The 20467-nt window shown below is 40.7% G+C and overlaps 1 protein-coding gene across 2 annotated transcripts in view; it reads left to right on the top strand.

Moving 5' to 3' along the window:
• MCMBP (minichromosome maintenance complex binding protein) overlaps positions 1 to 20467 on the top strand; it is a 49009-nt gene that overhangs the window by 24157 nt on the left and 4385 nt on the right. Inside the window, exons 6-14 of one of the 2 annotated variants that reach the window (XM_055300419.1) lie at positions 1350 to 1494; positions 4059 to 4210; positions 5947 to 6047; positions 9781 to 9959; positions 10299 to 10422; positions 12147 to 12264; positions 16694 to 16859; positions 18109 to 18242; positions 19183 to 19347. In XM_055300419.1, the coding sequence (XP_055156394.1) occupies positions 1350 to 1494; positions 4059 to 4210; positions 5947 to 6047; positions 9781 to 9959; positions 10299 to 10422; positions 12147 to 12264; positions 16694 to 16859; positions 18109 to 18242; positions 19183 to 19347 (1284 nt within the window). The remainder of the gene's footprint in view (positions 1 to 1349; positions 1495 to 4058; positions 4211 to 5946; positions 6048 to 9780; positions 9960 to 10298; positions 10423 to 12146; positions 12265 to 16693; positions 16860 to 18108; positions 18243 to 19182; positions 19348 to 20467) is intronic. The other variant, XM_055300420.1, reaches the window with a different exon arrangement.

Raw genomic sequence — 20467 nt, 5'->3', positions numbered from 1 at the left:
AGATACTCAGTTCTTGATTTTTCATTTGGTTCTTTTCCATTGTTTACCAAACATCCCTCATCTTTGACTCATCTGTCTTTTTTTTTTTTTTTTAAGATTTTATCAATTTATTTGAGAGTAAGAGCACATGCACAAGCAAGGGAGAGGGGCAGAGGGAGAAGGAGAAGCAGACTCCCCACTAGGAGCCCAACATGGGGCTTGATCCCAGGACCCAAGATCATGACCTGAGCTGAAGGCAGATACTTAACTGACTGAGCATTCAAGTGCCCTTCGTCTTTGTTTTAAAATTGAATTTTAAGGTTTAGAAGGAACATACTTTAACATAATAAAGGCTATATATATTTTTTTAAATGTGATTTTTTTAGATTGCCTTTTAGTATTCTTGTCTGCTAATTCCAATATCTGAGTCATCTCTGGGTTTGTTTTTATTAATTTTAATCCTGAAAAAAAATTTTAATCCTGATCATAAGTCATATTTTGTTGCCTCTTTATATATAACTAATAATGTGTTACCATATGCTGATTTACAACATTGTAGAGGGTTGGTTTTGTCTTCCTTCCAGTAATGTTGCATTTTCTGACAGGTGATTTAAGTGGATCACTTTGACTTTGTCATGGCTTGGTTTTGAAATTTGTTAAGGTGGGTATGGAATGGCCCTTGCTGTGTAGGAGATGTGTTCGTGAGATGTGCTATTTCTGGTCACACCTAAGTAAGTACCCAAGATGTTCATCAGGGTCCAGTTCTAGTATTATACAATTTCCAGAATTTACAGTTAGCTCCCAGCCAACTAGCAACTGTTTCCTGCTAGGCCTCAAGGAATCCTGACTGTACATCCATAGTTTTGTGTTCAGCCAAAGACCCAAATAAAACCTGAACAGGTTTTTGGGTCTTTATCTGCAACACTTGCCTTTTTGTTACTGCTCTGCAAATTCCGGTTGCTCAGTAACCCTGAACTGTGTGCTCTGTTTTCTCTACTTAGCAAGGGTGAGACCTTCATGTCTCTTTGTTGCAGTTTGGGAAATATTCCCAAGAGAAGGCTGGGAAGAATGTGGAGTTTCCCGGTGTGTTTCCTTATTCAGGAACTGTAGCCTTAAACTCCCTTACAGCATTCAGTGCCTGAATGTCTTTTGTGCTCATGTCTTTTGTGCAGTTTGTAGTTCTTCATAGTGCAGGTAGGGAGCATGAGGTTAAGCTGCTACTCTGATGATCAGAACTGGAAGTCCAGTCTTTTAAAAGGATGTTTTAATTTTAACCAAATTGCAAACCAGTCATCTTTTATGAGCCCTGTAATTAGCATTCCTTAGGATTCCTCAATTCATGGTAGATTTTTCTTAACTTTTCATTTAACGCCTATGTTAATGCAAACCAAGCTCGAGTCAGCCCTTCGACATCCTACACTCCCAGTCGTCACAAGAGGAGTTACGAAGATGATGAAGATATGGACCTACAGCCCAATAAACAGAAAGACCAACATGCAGGGGCCAGGCAAGCAGGTAGTGTATGCCAACGAACTTTCTGTACATCTCTCTCTCAAATGTGTTTTTCAGAGTTAAGTGTTGTGTAATATTGCTATAGATTTAGGAACTGACCATGATTTAACAACCCTGCGTTCAAGTTCATCACAGTTATAGACAGTTTTGTGAGTTTCTACAGTACTCTTTGGTCAAACTGCTTCATAAATGAGCAGGTAGGCATCACTTAGACGTCTCTGCTTTCCTGTTAATTTGTAAGAGTCTCAGAAGGCTAGTTGAAAAAGGTCTTTTCTCATTCTTTATTTTTATCTCAGCTCCTAAGTAATATGGAAGCTAGTATTTTATACTGAAGATGTTTTTCTTTATATCTGAAAACATCCTTTTTCATTTTATTTTTGATATAGTGTTACTTTTTTATTTTTTAAAGATTTTATTCATATGAGAGCACGTGCACGCAAGCAGGGGGAGGGGCAAAGGGAGAAGGAGATGCAGGCTCCCCACTGAGCAGGGAGTCTGACATGGGGTGGCGAGGGGCTGATGCAGGGCAATCCAGGGCCCTGGATCACTACCTGAACTGAAGGCAGATGCTTAACCAGCTGAGCCACCCAGGCGCCCCCAAATAGTGGTACTTTAATTTAGTAAGGTCAAAAGCATCAGAGGATAACTATGAAATTGTGGTGATCTATGTAAATTCGTTCTCAGCTTGAGAGCAGAGAGCCCTTAGAATAGTCACAGTTCTGTTCTATTTATGCACATTTGTAGCAGTTTATCATGAAACATGCTGAAAACCCAATGAATTCTGATTAATACAGGGGGACCAAAAGTTGCAATATCCTAAGAGCATGAGATAATCTCATAATTCACATGTTTCATTCTTGATTTCACCAATCACAGTGTTTAGGAGTGGTGAGTTTCTTTATTATGGCAGGTAGGTAGGTTTGTCTTTATTCCTCTTTTATGTCCATTCACTTCTCTTGAGCACCATCATCAGGAGGCAAGTTGAAAGGAGAGGGGGGTCAAACAATTCAGTCTAGTCAAGGAGCATCTGTAAGATTCGATTGAGAGTGGTAAAGAATTACTAAAAATTTCATTTAACCATAGATTTCCTACTTTAGAAGTTCATATTACTGTATTTCCTTAGAGCAAAGGCATATTTTAATGTTTCTAACATCGGAATGTTTTACAATCTGTACAAATGTGGTGGTGGTGTTTTTCTCCACCCACTCCCTAAATGTTCATTAAAATTAGTGGTGTGTCATAACAATAAGTAACATACTAGCATCCGGGATGTATGGTAATTCTCTTATCACCTTAGCAGCTGATGCTCTCCTCTTTTTTGCGTTTTGTTTGGATGTCATACTATATATAGGGCCCTTGGACATTTGAGTGCGTTTTTGTACAGCTTAACTTGTTTGTTGGTTTCTAGGTGATCTTTCAAGCTATATATATTTTTTTATTTTTTTCTGAGATAAGTGTAGATCACATGTAACTGTAAGAAATAAGTTTCCCCTGATAGTAACATCTTATATAATTATAGTAGAATATCATCACCAGAAAGTGAACATTGACACCACCCTTCAACCTTCTATTAACATTTCTTATCTTAAATGTACTTATTTGTGTGTATTTAGTTTTGGGCAGTATTGTCACTTATGGATGTCACGTGTGGGGCTGCTACCACAGTATCTAGAACAGTCCATTGCCCATGTCTTTCAAGTCGCCCTTTTAGAGTCATGCCTCCTGCTCTCCGGCCTCTCCCTTCCCCACAAGTCCCTAACCCCTAGGAAACACTAATCCATTCTTCATCTCTCTCCTAATGTTATTACAAGAGTGTTATGTAGTCAGGTATACTGCAATTAAAAAAAAAAAAGATTCCAGTCTAGCATTAACCCTAATAAAATAATAAGTTACATACATGGAATCATACAGTATATTCATTTTGTGAATTGACTTTTTTCATTCAGCAAAACTTCCTTGAGATCCATCTAGGTTGTTGCATGTATTAATAGTATATTCCTTCTTATTGCTGAGCTGTTTTATGGTGTGGCAAGCTATATGTTGGTTCTAATTAATTGTACGCCCTAAGCTGTGACTACATTCAAGGATAGAGAGCATTTTTTAAATCATTTTTGTATTGCCAGCAGCTAGTCTGATTTAGGAATCAGGATGAATTGTACATAATGAATGTTATAAATTATTTGGTAAATGAATTTATTGCTAAATGGTTTTATTCTGTTTAATCAGTAGAAAAACATGTTCTTTCAAGGTGGGTTCGTTGTCAGTAGACAGTGTGTTTTGTAGGTTAAAGGTGTCACAGTCACTATTAAATACTAACTTTTACAATACTTGAGGTTTGAAGGGGGGAGTTTTTTTGTTAATGGGAGAAATGATTAAATTTTTCAGATCTTCATAATCTTTGTTCTGTTTTAGCTCAGACAGAGGGTTTTGGTAGCATATGCTACTTTCTTAAGTAAGAACTGTAACAACTTGGGTTTTGAGTTCAGAAGCATCATTTATATCAAACTTGAAAGACTCTTTAGGAAGCCTTAAAAATGACTAAGTACAGTGCTGTTCTTTGAATTTAGGGAGTGTTGGTGGTCTTCAGTGGTGTGGAGAGCCAAAACGTTTAGAAACTGAAGCTTCTACTGGGCAACAGCTGAACTTCTTGAACCTCTCTTCTCCTTTTGACCTGAATTTTCCACTGCCAGGGGAGAAGGGCCCTGCATGCCTTGTGAAGGTACTAAACCTTTTATAGACCTGACCCTGTTGTAGATGTGGAATGTGTCTTGGGAGTTAACATGGAGTATCTCAGCATCTGTGTTTGTTTCCCATGGCTGCTGTAGTGAATATTCACAATGTTAGTGGCTTTTAAACAACAAAAATTTATCATTTTTACAGGCTTTAGGTCAGAAGTCCAACATCTATCTCACTGAGGATAAAATCAAGGTGTCCTTGGGGCTGCATTCCTTTCTGGATGCTCTGGGGGAGAATCTGTTTTCTTGCCTTTCCCAGTTTTATAAATACTCCCAATTCTTGGTTTGAGACCCCTTCTTCTATCTTCAAAGCCAGCAGCTATGCATTTCTCTAACTATGTTTTTATAGTCATTTCTCCCTTAGACCGTAGGTAGGAAAGATTCTCCCATTTTAAGAACCTTGGTGATTAGATTGGGCCCAACCAGATAATACAGGATGATCTCATCTTGGGGTCTTGAATGTACACACATCTTTGGTGTCAGGTAACATATTCACAGATTTCAGGAATTAGGATGTAGACCTCTTTGGGAGGCCATGTTCTGCCAACCACAGCACTCTCAAAGAATTGAAGGATATGGGGCACCTGGTTGGCTCAGTTGGTGGAGCCTGTGACTCTTGATCTCAGGGTTGTGAGTTTGAGCCCCATGTTTTTTTACTTAAAAAAAAAAATCGAATATTTCCAACACAGAATAGTTTAATTCATGTGTACTTCCTTTCTCTATCATTTCCAACTTCCAACAGTATCTGTGCATTTTCAACATTATTCTCATCAAAATCTGATCTCATTTGTATTTAAAATAAAATAGAAGGCAAAAAATCTATTGGTAGCTTGTTCTATCTTGCTTACCCTGGTTTTTGATCCTGATAGGTGAAACAAGCAATATAAGTTTCAGAAATGATCACTGAGAATTTTCATTCTTTTATTTTGTGATTTTAACCTAAATGGCACTTTAGTTATATACCACAGGGACCAGAGTTAGGACAGCTTCCTGCTGTGCTTCAGTTTAGCCTCATCAAGAGGAGGCTTTGACAGTTACTGAAGTCCATCAAAGATAGCCTTCAAAAGTTTTATTGTGAAAAACCTTTCTGAGTTTTGTGTTCCTAATGGTGCATAGTTGGTGAATAAGTCCAAAGTTAGTAATCCTGCGTTTTGTTTTGTTTTTTTTTTTTCCTTTCTTGGTGTGCTTAATAGGTTTTGAGATAATGCATGGTTCTTGTTTTTCTTTAAAGATTTTATTTTTTTTATTTATTTGGGAGAGAGAAAGAACACGAGTAGGGGGAGGGGCAGAGGGAGAAGCAGACTCCAGCTGAACAGGAAGCCCAACATGGGGCTTAATCCCAAGACCCTGGGATCTTGACCTGAGCTGAAGGCCCTCAGTTAACTCACTGAGCTACCCAGGTACCTGATAATGCATGTCTCTAAAGTTAATTGATCAACATCATTTGGGAAAGCCTTCTAAGTGGTGTAGTGCGTTGATAACAGACCTTGTCCAGGAGTCAGGAGTCCTGTGTTTTAGTTGTTAATTGCTAACTAGGAGAATGACTTTAGGCTAGTACTTTGTCTTTCAATTTATGAAATAAATGAGTTGCTTTAAGGTCCATTTCCTGACCGATAAAAGTCTAAGATACTATTATTACCTTAACCTTAAAACTAATATTTTATGACTTTTTGGTGTTATTTAGTCCTAACAATGTGATTTTTATATGATCTCCTATCAGGTATATGAAGACTGGGATTGTTTCAAAGTCAATGATGTTCTTGAGTTATATGGTGTCCTGTCTGTGGATCCTGTACTAAGTATACTAAATAATGATGAAAGGTGAGTCTGTTTGCTCTTTTTTGGGTAAATTTATTTTGATCTAATTTCAAACTTGCAGACAAATTGGAGGATATTTATAAAGAACTTTCTCTCTTTACCCAGAGTTAGCAGTTGTGAATGCTGGTATCCCATTTGTTCTGTCATTCATACATGTATTTTTCTGCAAAACTTGAGAGTAAGTTGCATACATTATTCCCTAAATACTTGAGTCCTTATTTCCTAAGAACAAAGACTCTCCTGTACAGTCAGGGTACAGTTATCAAAAATGAGGAATTTTCTGTAAACACACCATACTCATGGTCCATACCACGGGCCATGGTTCTTTCTTGTTTTTTTTTTTTTTTTTTTTTTTCTGTTTTCTTTTTCTTTTCTTCTTCTCCTTCTCTTTTTCCTTTTTCTCCTTCTTCTCCTCCCTCTTCTCTTTCTCCCTCCTCCTCCCTTCCTCCCTCCCCCTTCCTGCTTCTTCCTCCTCCTCCTCCTCCTTCCTTCTCCTTCTTCTTCCTCCTCCTCCTTCCTCCTCCTCCTTCTTCTCCTTGATCCAGGATCCATAGGGTCATGTGTTTCACTCACCTGGAACAGTTCTCAACTTTTGTCTTTCCTGGCCTTGACACCTTTTTTTTTTTTTTTTTTTTTTAACTTCACAAAAATTTGTTTCTCACAGTTCTGGAGGCTGGGAAGTCCCAAGAGTAAGGTGCTGATGCTGACATACCTATATCTGGTGTCTAGTGAGGGCCCATTTCCTGGTTTGTAGATAGCTGTCTTCCTGTGTTGTCACATGTCAGAGACCCTCGACACCTTTGAAGAGGACAGCCAGTCATTTTGTAGAATATCTCAGTTTGGGTTTGTGTGACGTTTCCTCATTAGATTCAGGCTGTCCTATCAGGAGGCACATAATGTCAGTGTGCCCCATTACTAGTGATACTAATTTTGATCATTTGGTTAAGGTGACATCTGTCAGGTTTCTGTCTTATAAGGTTTCTGTTTTTTACTTTGTGAAAATAAGCAATTTGGAAGGAGATACTTGGAGACTACATAAATACCCAGTTTCTCATTTCATCACTTATTTTAATATCCACTAATGATTTCTTAAAAAGATTTATTTATGTACTTTAGAGAGAATAGGAGGGGCAGATGTAGAGGGAGAGAGAATCTCAAGCAGACTCTGCACGGAGTGTAGAGCCCAACACGGGGCTTGATCCCATGACCTTGAGATCAAGGCCTGAGCTGAAACTAACAGACGCTCAACTGATGGTGCCACCCAGACACCCCTATGCATTGATGATTCTTGAGTCAGTTTTGTTACTCTCATGGTGATTTTATATCTCAGTCATTCCTTCTACACTTGTTTATTGGCATTTTGTTGGAAGAGAGATTTCCCTTCTCGTTTATTTAAGTAGTTTGTTTATATCAGCACGGATGTTACTTGAGATTCTGAAACAATTCAGATTGTTTATATCAGCACTGGTACTTGAGATTCAGATTTTCTCATTTGGCTAGTGGGAGTCATTGTAAATATGTTCTGGGGCCTTGCTGACATGACCTCATTTTTGAACATATCTTTTCTGACACATTATGCTGTTTCAACCTCATCTTGTCCGACCCATGCTCCACCTGCAGTATCAGCGATTTTTCTAAGGAGCATCAGTTTTAAAAGAAAACTGAGGAATTTTAAAGTCACGATGTGAGTGCTTGTGTGCTCATTGGTTCTAGGATTGGTATTGCTTCTATGCCTTTTTAGTGGACAGTGCTAGGAAATGTATGTACATATACACGGTATGCATACAAATAAATGAATGTTTATTTACCCATACATCTTTATATATTTTTATTTATTTATTTGACAGAGTTAGAGCACATAAGTAGGGGGAGTGGGAAAGGGAGAAGGAGACTCCCCGCTGAGCAGGGAGCCTGACGTGGAGCTCGATTCCAGGACCCTGAGATCATGACCCAAGCTGAAGGCAGATGCTTAACCGACTGAGCCCCCAGGCGCCCTTCTTATGTATTAATAAGTCTCTCTATCAGAACATGAATTCACAGTGTTTCTAGTTCTAGCTCCACGTGCACATGTTCTCCCTTCTCCCTCCGCATATTTGTAACCCCTAACAGAAAGAAGCTTGACTCTCATTATTCTCAATATATTCCATGGCACAGAGAAGGCAACTTCAGAATTGGTAATCTATGCCACTGCAAAAAAAAAACCTCATAATTGGAGTTGAAGAATGGTTTCTACTTCTTTTTATTTTAAAATGAAGTGTATAGTCAGGGTTCTGTGTCCATAGTTCCTGGAGTGAGTCCTTTTCTTCTCCTTTGGTTCTTTGGCTCATTCATTTAATGTAGTTAAGCTTATTTGTTTCTATTGCGTTTCACTTTAGAGTTTCTCGTCCATCCTTGTCCATCCTTGTTTTGATTTTTTTAAGTATAGAAAACGTTGACATTGTTGCCCAAAACACAGTTACATACAAAGAAGGTAGGGGTGTCATCCCCCCCTGCCCTGTTCCCACTCACCCTCCATAGGGAACCAACCTGTCTCTGCTTTTATCTTTCTTACATTTTCTGCAAAAATAAGTAGACATGTGTATGTTCTATTTTCCCTTTATATAAAGGTGGTATGGTAATATGTATTCTTTATACTTTCTCGCCCCATTTAACAATATATCCTGAAAACCCAAGTCTTTCTCATTCTTTCTTGTTTCCTTTTGAATTTGCCAAGAGTGGGATCATATCCCCTCACACAAAACAGTTTTCTTGTTGAGTATTGGACATTCATCTTGGTTTCCCTATAAGAAGAGTTTACTTTTCACCATAAGGGAAAAAAGGTGGCGGGGGACAGAAATTTTAAACAACTGTAAATAAACAAATACACACACACACACACACGTGTGTGTGTGTGTGTGTAGCAGATTTCTTGTCCTGGCAGTTTCTGATTATGATTTTCCTGCTTTAGTCACTTCATTTGTTGAAGCCGCTTAATCCACAGATGCATCAGATAGCTTAAGTTGCCAACCCGGTTTGGCCCTTTAACTGGCCATGTGGATTCCTCATTGTAGATGAGGGTAGGTGAGGTGTTAATGAATTGATGTGTGCACAGCAAAGAACACTGCCCAATGCGCAGTACATACCACGTAAAAGTTGTCATCGTCCTTGCGTGTAAGGAGGGCAGCAGTATAAATTGGGGACTCTAGAGCAGCCGGTAAAGTCTGAAGTTCTAGAAACATTTTAGTGATTTGTTTCAGTCGTATCACTATGAATTAATTGCTAATTTTTTAGCAAATCTGAAAAAGTCATTTTTTCACTGCTTGACTATTCACTATTCAAGGAGGTGAAATGGAAGAATAAAATTTAGGAAAACCAGTTAGCAAAATAAGAGATGAATGGATCTTCCACACTGAATAATAGATACCTAATGGCTTTTGAGAAAAGGACTTCAGTTTTTGAGACAAGCTGTGAAGTATTTCATGTCTCAGCTGATAAGGTGGTTTCCGAGCACAGATACTCTTTATCAGTGATGCGTTCTGTCCCAGTTGTAGTTCTAGCATACTCAAAGTGTTCTTGTTCTTGAAGAATACATACATATCCTCATATGACCTGATTCACCTGATGTCTGTGTGGCATGACAATTTAGCACGAGGAGCCATTTTCCATTCTTTGAGGAGAGTACAGGTGGAACCATTCTTGGCTTGAATTCTCATTTTCAGAGCTGTGTCTATGAATTGAAGTTTTCTCCTCTCTGTAGGGATGCCTCTTCGCTCCTGGATCCGATGGAATGCACAGACACTGCCGAGGAGCAGAGAGTGCACAGTCCTCCTGCTTCATTAGTGCCAAGAATTCATGTGGTTTTAGCTCAGAAGTTACAGCACATCAATCCTTTACTGCCTGCCTGCCTTAACAAGGAGGAGAGCAAAACCTGTAAGTGTAAGTGCTAAGGCCTCGGGACCCAGAGACCGTTAGCCCTGCGCATGTTGGGAGCTGCGTGTGCCGTGTGCTTACGGTGGGGCTGAGCCGGTCAGTTCCTCGTTGCTCAGGTTAATCTAGTGATCTCTGTGACTCTGGCCCATTTTCCTTTATGTCAATTTTCTTTATTAAAATGAGGCCCAAAAGTTTACAAGCTGTCTTACTTTGAATGTTGGCATCACTTAATAACCAATATTTTAAGTCTACACTAGTTGTCTACAGATTTGAGTGCTTTGTTCCTGAGACACTGGGGAGGAACTGGTATGTGTGTTCTGAGTGTGGTCTCCCTCCCTTCTCTAGTTGTTTCAGGTTTCATGTCCGAATTGTCCCCCATCCGAGCAGAGCTGCTTGGGTTCCTCACTCACGCCCTTCTGGGAGATAGCTTGGCTGCTGAATACCTGATATTGCATCTCATCTCTACAGTGTAAGTGCTATATTCCTGGCGGCAGGCAGGGGAGGTGGGGGTTTTGTTGAAAGTGGAAGAGAACAGGAAGGTTTCTCGGGTAGCTTCTGTGTTACTGTAGATTATTTTTGTCATCAAATGGTTTTTATTCATTCAGTGTAATAAGTATTACATGATATCACAAATTCCTTTGTCCATTTTTTTGTTTTACGTTTAACCTTTTGTCTGTCTCCCTTAAATACAAGAGCCACAATCAAAGAATCTAGCTGATGAGTAAAATGAGCTATTTTATTCTTTTTGCATTCTGAATTCTCTGTTTATACATCCTAAGGCTCTGCAAGGCCCAGTGTACACACATCTAACTTGTATGCAGACGTGCTTTACCTCCTTTCCCCTCCACCGCAGGTCTTTATTTTTTGATTTCAGAAATAATTTGTGTCTTCAGCAAGTTCCAGGAGCATGAGGAGACTGGAAATTGTCTGTAATCTCACCCACTTAGAGATGATCTCCAGTAACACATTGGGCTCATGTTCGTTTCATCTTTTTTGTTTACATATGTGTACATTCCTACACGGATCTCCATCGTACTCTAAATGGATCCACGTCTTGTTTTTATCATTTAACATATCTTAAACATTCTTCTTCTTCTTCTTCTTCTTCTTTTTTTTAAAGATTTTGTTTATTCATGAGAGAGAAAGAGGCAGAAACGTAGGCAGAGGGAGAAGCAGGCTCCATGCAGGGAGCCTGATGTGGGACTCGATCCCGGGACTCCAGGATTACTCCCTGAGCTGAAGGCAGATGCTCAACTGCTGAGCCACCCAGGTGTCCCTATTTTTTTTTTTTAAAGATTTTATTTATTTATTCATGAGAGACACACAGAGAGAGAGAGGCAGAGACACAGGAGGAGGGAGAAGCAGGCTCCATGCAGGGAGCCCAATGTGGGACTTGATCCCAGGACTCTAGGATCACGCCCTGGGCCAAAGGCAGGTGCCAAACTGCTGAGCCACCCAGAGATCCCAGGGTGTCCCTATCTTAAACATTCTTGTTTTGTAATTCTTCATGAACTTTTTAATAGCTATACAGTATTTTGTTACAAACCGTTGTGCTAGTTCCATAATTGTTAGATTTCCTAGTTTTCCTCTATAAATGACACTGCAGTCAACATCTTTGTACTGCAGACCTTCACTTGGTTGGGACTTCAGATCCCGGTATATAACGGTTGAGTACAGACTCTGGAGCCAAAGTCGGTAGGTTCAAATCCAGCTCTCCTGCATCCTGCTGTGTGAACTGGGGCATGTTACTTCAGATTTCTGTCTCAGATTTCTCACCTATACAGCGAAGATGACCTGCCTCAGAGAGTCTAGGAATTAAATGAGACATTTAAGCCCTCTGAACAGTCCCTAGCACATGCTCAGTGCTCACATATAAGTACTGGCTATTATTTTTATTGCTGTTATTCTGATAAATGAACTGGTCAGAGTAATTTGCTTTATTTTTATTATTTATTTATTCATGAGAAACACACACACACACAGGCAGAGACATAGGCAGAGGGAGAAGCAGGCTCCATGCAGGGAGCCCGATGTGGGGACTTGATCCTGGGACCCCAGGAGCTAAACTGCTGAGCCACCCAGGGATCCCAATTTGCTTTATTTTTAATGACAATATTGTGCTAATCTTTGTTTGCTTTTTGATGGAAATCAGAAAATCATCAATATCTTACTGGTTGGTATCTTTTTTTCTAGGTATACAAGAAGAGACGTTCTTCCACTGGGAAAATTCACAGTTAACTTGAGTGGTTGCCCACGGAATAGTACCTTCACAGAACACTTGTACCGGATTATTCAACATCTTGTTCCAGCAGTAAGATCAATATAAATATTTATTACAAATCTGAACACTCTGGGGCGCCTGGGTGGCTCAGTTGGTGGGGAACCAGCTTCTCCCTCTGCCTCTCCTTCTGCCCCTCCCCGGTCCACTTGTGTTCTCTTCTCTGCTCGCTCTCTCAAAAAAAAAAATACATTAAAAAAAAACAAAAACAAAAACAAAAAACCTAGGGGCCAAGGGCAATCGACAGCCACAGAGTATGGTGCCATAAAGGAGAGCCTTGGGGGTCAGGATTACTGTGCTGTCAGAAAAGGTTAGGAATGGGGATTTCTGAGGAGGAACCACCAAGTGCTCTGCCAGAAGGGCCAGGCTTTGAGTTGGAACTGTCTTGCTTGCATTTCGTCCTGTTTACACTGTTGTACGCATGCCCCGAAGTTTTCCTGAATGATGAGACAGTATGTGTTTTCCGTGGCCATTCAGAGCCTGTGTTTTCAAAGCAAACAGTAAAATACAAGAAAATGCTTTCAAGTATAAAAAGTACCTCAAACCATCTGCAGATAACACTGGGGTTACTGGCTCTACCAGCTTTTGAAGTAGCAAATCCATTATGCCATTGTATCCATTAAGGTACAAGCAGAACAATAAAAAAACTAGATTAATTTTAAAAGTTGTCTTACAATGATTTCTTTCACACTGAGTCTGGATGCCAACAGGGCAGCCATGAAGTTCCTGCTTCAGTTTGTATGATCAGATGAACTCATGGGAAGTTGGTTGATGTGAGAGGAGATTTTTGAACATGTTTTATCTTGTGCTTGAAAGACATTCAATATTGGGATACCTTTTCAAGAACATTAATACATCCTATATAAATGTCAGGTTACAATGTAAAGATTTAACAAAATTCTTTATGTATCTTCAGCGTTCATTCTAATAGGCTACTGTCCCAGATACCATCTCCCTAGACTGTTTGATCATCAGGTGAAAGTGCCTGTTTATGTACAAGTCAGCCCCTCCCTACCTGTTCTCAGCCCTGCTGACGTGATTGTGAGCTGCCTTTTAGTATAATTCTTAAGCAAGGAGCCCTAGCCCTGTCACCTGAAATAAAACAAGCTTGAGACCATCTGCTGTAGCTCAGGTAGGGGGAGACAGACCTCGTATTTCCCCTGTAGAACGTTTCCAGTTTCCAGGAGCGGAGGTATCTTATACACTAACCTTTTTTCTGAGGTAACCCCTCTGGTTGTTGAGAACTCCAATCAAGGTCACCTCAGAGTATGAGTTTTTAAGGAGTTCTAAAGTAAGACAACCATTTTCGGGGTTACTCTGCCTCTCTCCATTTGTGTCCTAAATTACTCTGCCGTGTGCTATTTTAGTGTTTGGGGGAAATGAAAAATAACGTGTTATTTAGCATAAAAAAAATAAATTAAAAATTTAAAAAAAAACTGAGCATCCTTTAAAAACCCATCTAATTGTCTTTCATTCAGCTCAAGTATTTAACTTTGAGATTTTAATAGATCTTATTAAAGAGGACAAAGCCTGCCATGTCCCATAATTTACATATTCACCCCTAAACATTTCACTTGCCTTTTATTGCCTTAGCACAAGTTTCTATGACTAATGGCACGATTGCAAGTACATCCCTTAAAATTATATTCTTGGTTGATGCCAGTTTGTGCAACTTGGTATCATTTTTGTGCATTAAAATCTTAAATCTTTAAATAAGCCTAAATTAGAGGATCATAGTTCATTTAGTTTAAGTAATAAAGATCTTTATCTCCATTGCCCCAGTTTTAATTCCTGTTTGCAAAGTCGCGCTGCCTTTGTTTGCCAGGGCAGATGGAATGCAGGGTTTGTGTGGTAGTGAAACATTGGGAATGAGGGAATTGCTTCTGACTAGTCATGTGAGTGGCAATGCTGATCATGTCTTATTTTGGAGATTTAGGAGGTTAAAATAGATCATTCATGTGACCATGTTATTAGAGGGTAAGGCCCTTAAACAGCAGTAGGCCAAGCAGACCAGCATTTCTCACACTCCTTAACTCACTTGACACAAAAAATTGACTCAAAGAGGTATAGTTTATCTGTGTGGTTTTTTTTTTGGTTTTTTTTTAGATTAAAGTTTGGGGTTTTTTAAAAGATTTTATTTATTCATGAGAGAGAGAGTAAGAGAGGCAGAGACACAGGCAGAGGGAGAAACAGGCTCTGGGTAGGGAGCCTGATGTGGGACTTGATCCCAGGTCCCCAGGATCACGCCCTGGGCTGAAGGCAGGTGCTAAACCACTGAGCTACCCAGGGATCCCTTATCTGTGTTTTTATTATCAATTTACCATAGTAGAAAATAAAACTAAAGATATACCAGAATATTCTTGAAAATAATTACATATGAACATAAAATATTTTTGTAACAATGGCTATTTTCCCAAGTCATAAAAGTGACCTGGCTTTAAATTTTTGCCAGTCTCAAAAAAATAAATAAATAAAAATAATAAATAAATAAATAAATAAATAAGCAAATAAATAAATAAATGAATTTTTGACGGTCTCTTTAATATCTGGATTAATAGAAGATCACTGATAAACAATTATCAAGTCGTTTCTGCATTCAGTCTTTTGTAATAGGGTGTTTTGATTGAAGTACATGAAGGAGAGTTGACCCCTTTGAATAATGGGATGTTCCTTGATACCAAACCAAAACTGCTCACATGGCATTTTTTTAAAGGATAGTTGCAAGTGTGAAATCTGTAATCTCCTCAAGGAACTTTTCATACTCTGTTACTGTAAATTCATTGGTCTGCCTTGCACACTGAATGGGTCTTTTATCCATGCATGCTTTGGATCTCATGGACTCCATAAAATGTGTCAGCCACTCCCTGGGAGTTCCCTGGACCACATTTCGGGAATTACTGAAATGGCCTTCTATCATAATATTCTGAAATCTGACTAATAAAAAGTAAATACAGAATATGTCATTGAAGTGCCATGGAGAACAGTAAAGGTGCAGGGGAATTGGGGGTGCTAGGGAGTCTGGGCTAGAGTGGAGTTCCTCAGGTATACAATGTGGGGGGGGAAGGTCTCACCTTCAGGGAATTCAGGGAGAGACTTGCTGCAAGTGTAGGAACAGGCCAAGTGCTTCTGTTGGAGGGAATGTCCATCCTGTGCAGGGAGAGCAAGCACGGCTCTGAGGCTGTGGTGTGCTCGGCACACTTGAGGCCCACCAGCAGAGGCCAGTGTGGACCGAGTTCTGGGAGAAGGGGAGGAGGTGAAGTCCAAGCAGCAGCCTAGCGTGCATAAGTAGGACACAGATTATGTTTGTAAATGTGAAAATTCTCTGTGGTTGGTGCTCAGGGTTGTAGCGTGGTGAGGTATTTCCTTGTTCTATTTTTCATCGCTTTGTAGTAGATTTGTGGGTTTTACTCTTCATTGTTACATATCCCACTCCCTTACATTCCTCTTGTGAGTTTATGTCTAGCACCAAACTTTTTCTGAACACTTGCCTGGATAATATCTTGTTTAGTTTTCACAGTGGGTGTACTGTGATTGACCTGCTTCTGCATACGTGCAGCTAGACCCTGCTATGTGCCACCCTGTATTTAGTAGACAGACTTCTTCTGTCTAGAATGTGGTCCTAGCCCCCTGCCCATTTTCTTTGAATCACTGAGCCATAGTACAATAATCCTGTCAGTTCTGAGAGTTTCTCCTTAGCACCCTCCTCCCTAACCCCCAATCTCCACCTTCCCACACGTACTACTATTTGGGCTGGAGTGATAGGAAGGGAGATTGGAGTGTGACGCTGGGTACAGAGGGCATGGAGTGGTGGGCTCGGAGCGGGGACACGGGGTGATGTGCACTGACCGAGACTGTACCATGCTAAGGTCGGACGAGGAGGCAATCTGCAGCAGGTTACAGGACCCCCAGCGCCTGGCACCTACCTGCTCAGTGTGGTCTGTACCCCTGCTTCTCTTAGGACAGTTTGTTTCCTGGTATGCGGTAGTCTGATGAGTGAATGTGATTTTAATTTGAGGAAAACAGAAGAAAATTAAGCTTTTCTTTCCCCACTTTGCTCATTTTGAATAAATAAATACTTTCTACATTGCTCTCCTGTGGTTTTGGTAGGTAAAAGAAGTTGAGCTTCTGAATGTTTGGTAAATGTATCTGAATTATCTATTGTTTGTTTCTCGTTTCCTGGTAAAATAGAAATTATTTTTTTAAGAATACCGAACAAAACAGTTGAGAGTAAAGCAGCTCACAGAATTAGTGAAGTTCTTATTTAAGTTGTAGATTTATTATTTAAGGTGGATATGTAAGATTTTTTTCTCTAGGAGCTCAAGAAACCATAAAACTATAGCCTTAGAAATTAATAAAAGATCTTTCCTTACACACATATGGAAAGTATTTAACCCCATATATATATACTTCCTTAAAACAGGGAAACTTTGTTCCTTGCTCATTAAAAAATTTCTGTTCGCAGTCTTTTCGTCTGCAGATGACTATAGAGAACATGAACCATTTGAAATTCATCCCCCACAAAGACTATACAGCCAATCGCCTGGTCAGCGGGCTCCTCCAGCTACCGAGCAACACTTCCCTTGTGATTGATGAAACTCTCCTAGAACAAGGGCAGCTGGACACACCAGGTATGGACTTGAGTGTGTCTCTTCATTCCTAATCTCTCATGAAAGCCAGATCTGGTATTGACTTGTAAAAGAATCACCAATCAGAGACAAACTTATATTTCACAAGTATTTAGGATCAAGGCTTGCCATATGAATTAGTGTAATGTGGATATTATAGACTTACGAATTGTGTACATTGGCTGTGTTTTGTCCTAGTATGAAAATAGTACGATGGCAGGACAAGGATGTAGCAAGGAGCTCTTTAAGGCTAAGAAAGGAGGAGGTTATGCCTTCAGTCATATATTAGCTAAAAAGAAAAGTGTAGGAGCACTTGAGTGGCTCAGTGGTGAGCATCTGCCTTCGGCTCAGGGCATGATCCCAGGGTCCTGGGATGGAGTCCCATATCGGGCTCCCTACATGGAGCCTGCTTCTCCCTCTGCCTGTGTCTCTGCCTCTCTCTCTCTCTCTCTCTCTCTCTATCTCTCTCATGAACAAATAAAATCTTTAAAAAAAAGAAAAAGTGTAGAGAAGATCTAATAAAACATTAACTGCCCAATATGAAGTTTTTTATTTTTTTATTTCAAAGAATCTCTGAAAAAAAAATATTCAGTAGAAGACTACACTTTATTGGGGGGTAAGTTCAAGAAGTAAAGGTAGAAGGAAAAAAATAGTGTGGACTGGGTTTACTTAATAAGGCACAGATGAGTATAAAAATCTGTAAAATTCGGGATCCCTGGGTGGCGCAGCGGTTTGGCGCCTGCCTTTGGCCCAGGGTGCGATCCTGGAGACCCAGGATTGAATCCCACGTCGGGCTCCCGGTGCATGGAGCCTGCTTCTCCCTCTGCCTCTCTCTCTGTGACTATTTAACAAAAAAAAAAAAAAAAAAAATCTGTAAAATTCAATAATCTTATCTCTATGCATAAAAATCATTTTAGTTCGACCATTTTAGTGATGTGTACAGGGTCTGTGCTAGACCCTGTACACATCACATAGAAAGTGATTGTACTTACTGGGAACCTATCTTGTACCTAGTTGCATACCAGATGCTAGATTAGATTTTAGGAGGTCCTGGCCCCAAAATACATTTGTTTAGCTTGACCAGTGTTGTCTGAAGCCTATTACTTAGTGAACATTTAGCTTAGGAGGTCGAACAGTGCTTGAGATAACTTTTTAAAGCAGTAGAAACCAGTCCAATCAGTGTCAATAAAACCAAATTGTTTAGGCGATTAAAATCAAATGACTAAAAAATTACTATTTTTTTATTTTTCAGGTGTTCATAATGTGACTGCCCTGAGCAATCTAATAACTTGGCAGAAGGTGGATTATGACTTCAGTTATCACCAGATGGAATTCCCCTGCAATATTAATGTCTTTATTACTTCAGAGGGGAGATCACTCCTGCCGGTACGAGGAGACATGTTAAGATGGAGGGAGGTCATGGTGGAAAGATACCTGTATTCTTTTGTTTCTTGGTATGGCTTATTATTGAGGAGTTAAACTTGTTTCAGAATTGGGGCTGTTGATTATCAGTAAGAGAATTGATTATTTTGTCCCCGCTGTGGGAATGAAAACCTTTGAAGAACCAGATACGGCAAATCCCAAGACGAGCAGAGGAAAGCTGTCGGTAGCAGCAGCTCCCACACCCAGGCAGAGGAAGTAGAAGCTTTCTGTAAATTGCCTGATTCACATCTAGACCTTTGTTCTTGCTGCCTCCGTCCTATTGTCTCTGCCAATCTTACGTGAGAAATAGTTCAGAATTCCTTTTAAAACATTTAAAAATGTTCCTGATGACATGGTAATTATTTTTATGCTTTATGGTGAAATGCTCTGATAAGTCATCGGAGTGACTGATGCGGGGAGCTTTTAATTGAGTCTTTTCATGATGAGAAGTAGGCCCCGTGGTCTAAAAGGTGTAGAGTTTCTCTGTAAACTGATGTTCACTGTGATCTATGAGAAACTGCCTGTGAACGAGAATGAAATGGCCCCTGGGAAAGTGTGATTTGCTCTACGTGGTTTCTAGAAAGAGAGATCAGTAAGACGTACACATATTCCAGGATTAAGAAAGCCTTGAAAACATTTTAATTAGCTGGTTTGTAGAGGTTGGTTACCTTTTTCTGTGTTCACTGCTCTCCCTGCGGAAATGTAAGTAACCAAAGAAACGCTCGCCTCTGTAATTGTCGCCGAGGGAGTCACGGTGCTTATAAACGAATGTTAGAAAGTGACCCCCCTCCGGTGATAGAGTATTTCTCGATTGCTACGCGGGCTGATACAGATGAAGGCTCCTCCCGAAATTTTGGATTAATTTCGGAACGTGGGAAACCCCGCGTCCCGTTCGTCTCTGTAGGCAGACTGCCAGGTCCACCTGGAGCCCCAGCTCGTCCCGCCCAACATGGAGGAGTACACCGACAGCCTCCTGTCCGCCGTGCTCCCCTCGGTCCTCAACAAGTTCCGCATCTACCTGACCCTCCTGAGGTTCCTGGACTACAGCATTTCCGATGAGATAACCAAGGTGTGTCTGGGGTGAAACCAACGATTTCCCGTGTTGAGTTAGACGGTTTGGTCACGTTACATTGACCGCGACTGCCGACGAGCTCGTGCGTCCTACGCCGGCGGTGCTCCTCGGCGCAGTTACACTTCCTGCTTTATGCTCTTGTCTTTAAATCAGAGGGAAAAACTTGGGCGGAGAAAGGCCGTTGTACGGCTTGTGTATTGACCTGTGTGGTTCCCTTCACCGTGGTCGGTGCGGGTGCGCGTCACCGGGTGGTCCTTCCGTTGCGGCCTGGAGAACCCTCCGTGCTTCCTGTCGGGCACGTGGGCTGTGACAAGTTCTGCCGGGTGGTTGCCGATCTGGGAATGTCTGAATTTCTCCATTTTCGAAGACTAGTTGCACTGGACGTGGAGTTCTTGCTTTATAGACTTTTTCTTTCAGCGCTTTTCACGCGTGTCCCCCCGTTGCCTTCGGGCCCGGGCCTTTCTGGTGAGGGCTGCGCTCGCTGCAGAGGCGAGCCCCCGTGCGCGGGGGGTCCTGTTGCTCTGGTGCTTTCAAGACCCTCTTTGGCCTTTGACAGGAGTTCAGCTGTGACGTGTCTGGGGGTCTGGATCTCTGAGCTTCTTCTACTGGAGCTTATTGAACTTCTTGGGTGTGCGGGTTACTGTACATCTTGGGGAAGTTTTGAGGAAATTTGCTGAGTTTTTGACCATCATTTCTTTACTTTTCTTTCTGCCCCTCTCCCTCCTTCCCCTCCAGCATGCCTGTAGGCGGATGTTGGCAAACTTGATGGTGTCCCACAAGTAGCTGAGGCTCTATTCATTTTTCCTCCTCCCTTATACTTTCCTCTGGACACACTGGCCATTCACACTCAACCTTTCTGCACGTTTGTGGAGACTTTTTTTCTGCCTGCTGCACACAGCTGCTTTTGAGCCCAGTTTCTGGTAGTGAATTTTAAATTTCAGCTACACTGTTCAGCTTCAGAATTTCTATTTGCCTTTAATTTTATTAAAAGACTTTTATTTAGAGAGAGTGAATGGGGGAGGGAGGAGGAGCAGAGACAGCGAGCGAGAATCCCAAGCAGACTCCCCATTGAACATAGAGCTTGATTTCACGACCCTCGAGATCATGACCTGAGCTG

Source organism: Nyctereutes procyonoides, unplaced genomic scaffold (genome assembly GCF_905146905.1).
Source record: "Nyctereutes procyonoides isolate TBG_1078 unplaced genomic scaffold, NYPRO_anot_genome, whole genome shotgun sequence".
Classification (NCBI taxonomy): domain Eukaryota; kingdom Metazoa; phylum Chordata; class Mammalia; order Carnivora; family Canidae; genus Nyctereutes; species Nyctereutes procyonoides.
Note: the sequence above shows the minus strand (reverse complement) of the source record. Positions and strands in the feature narration are given on the sequence as shown.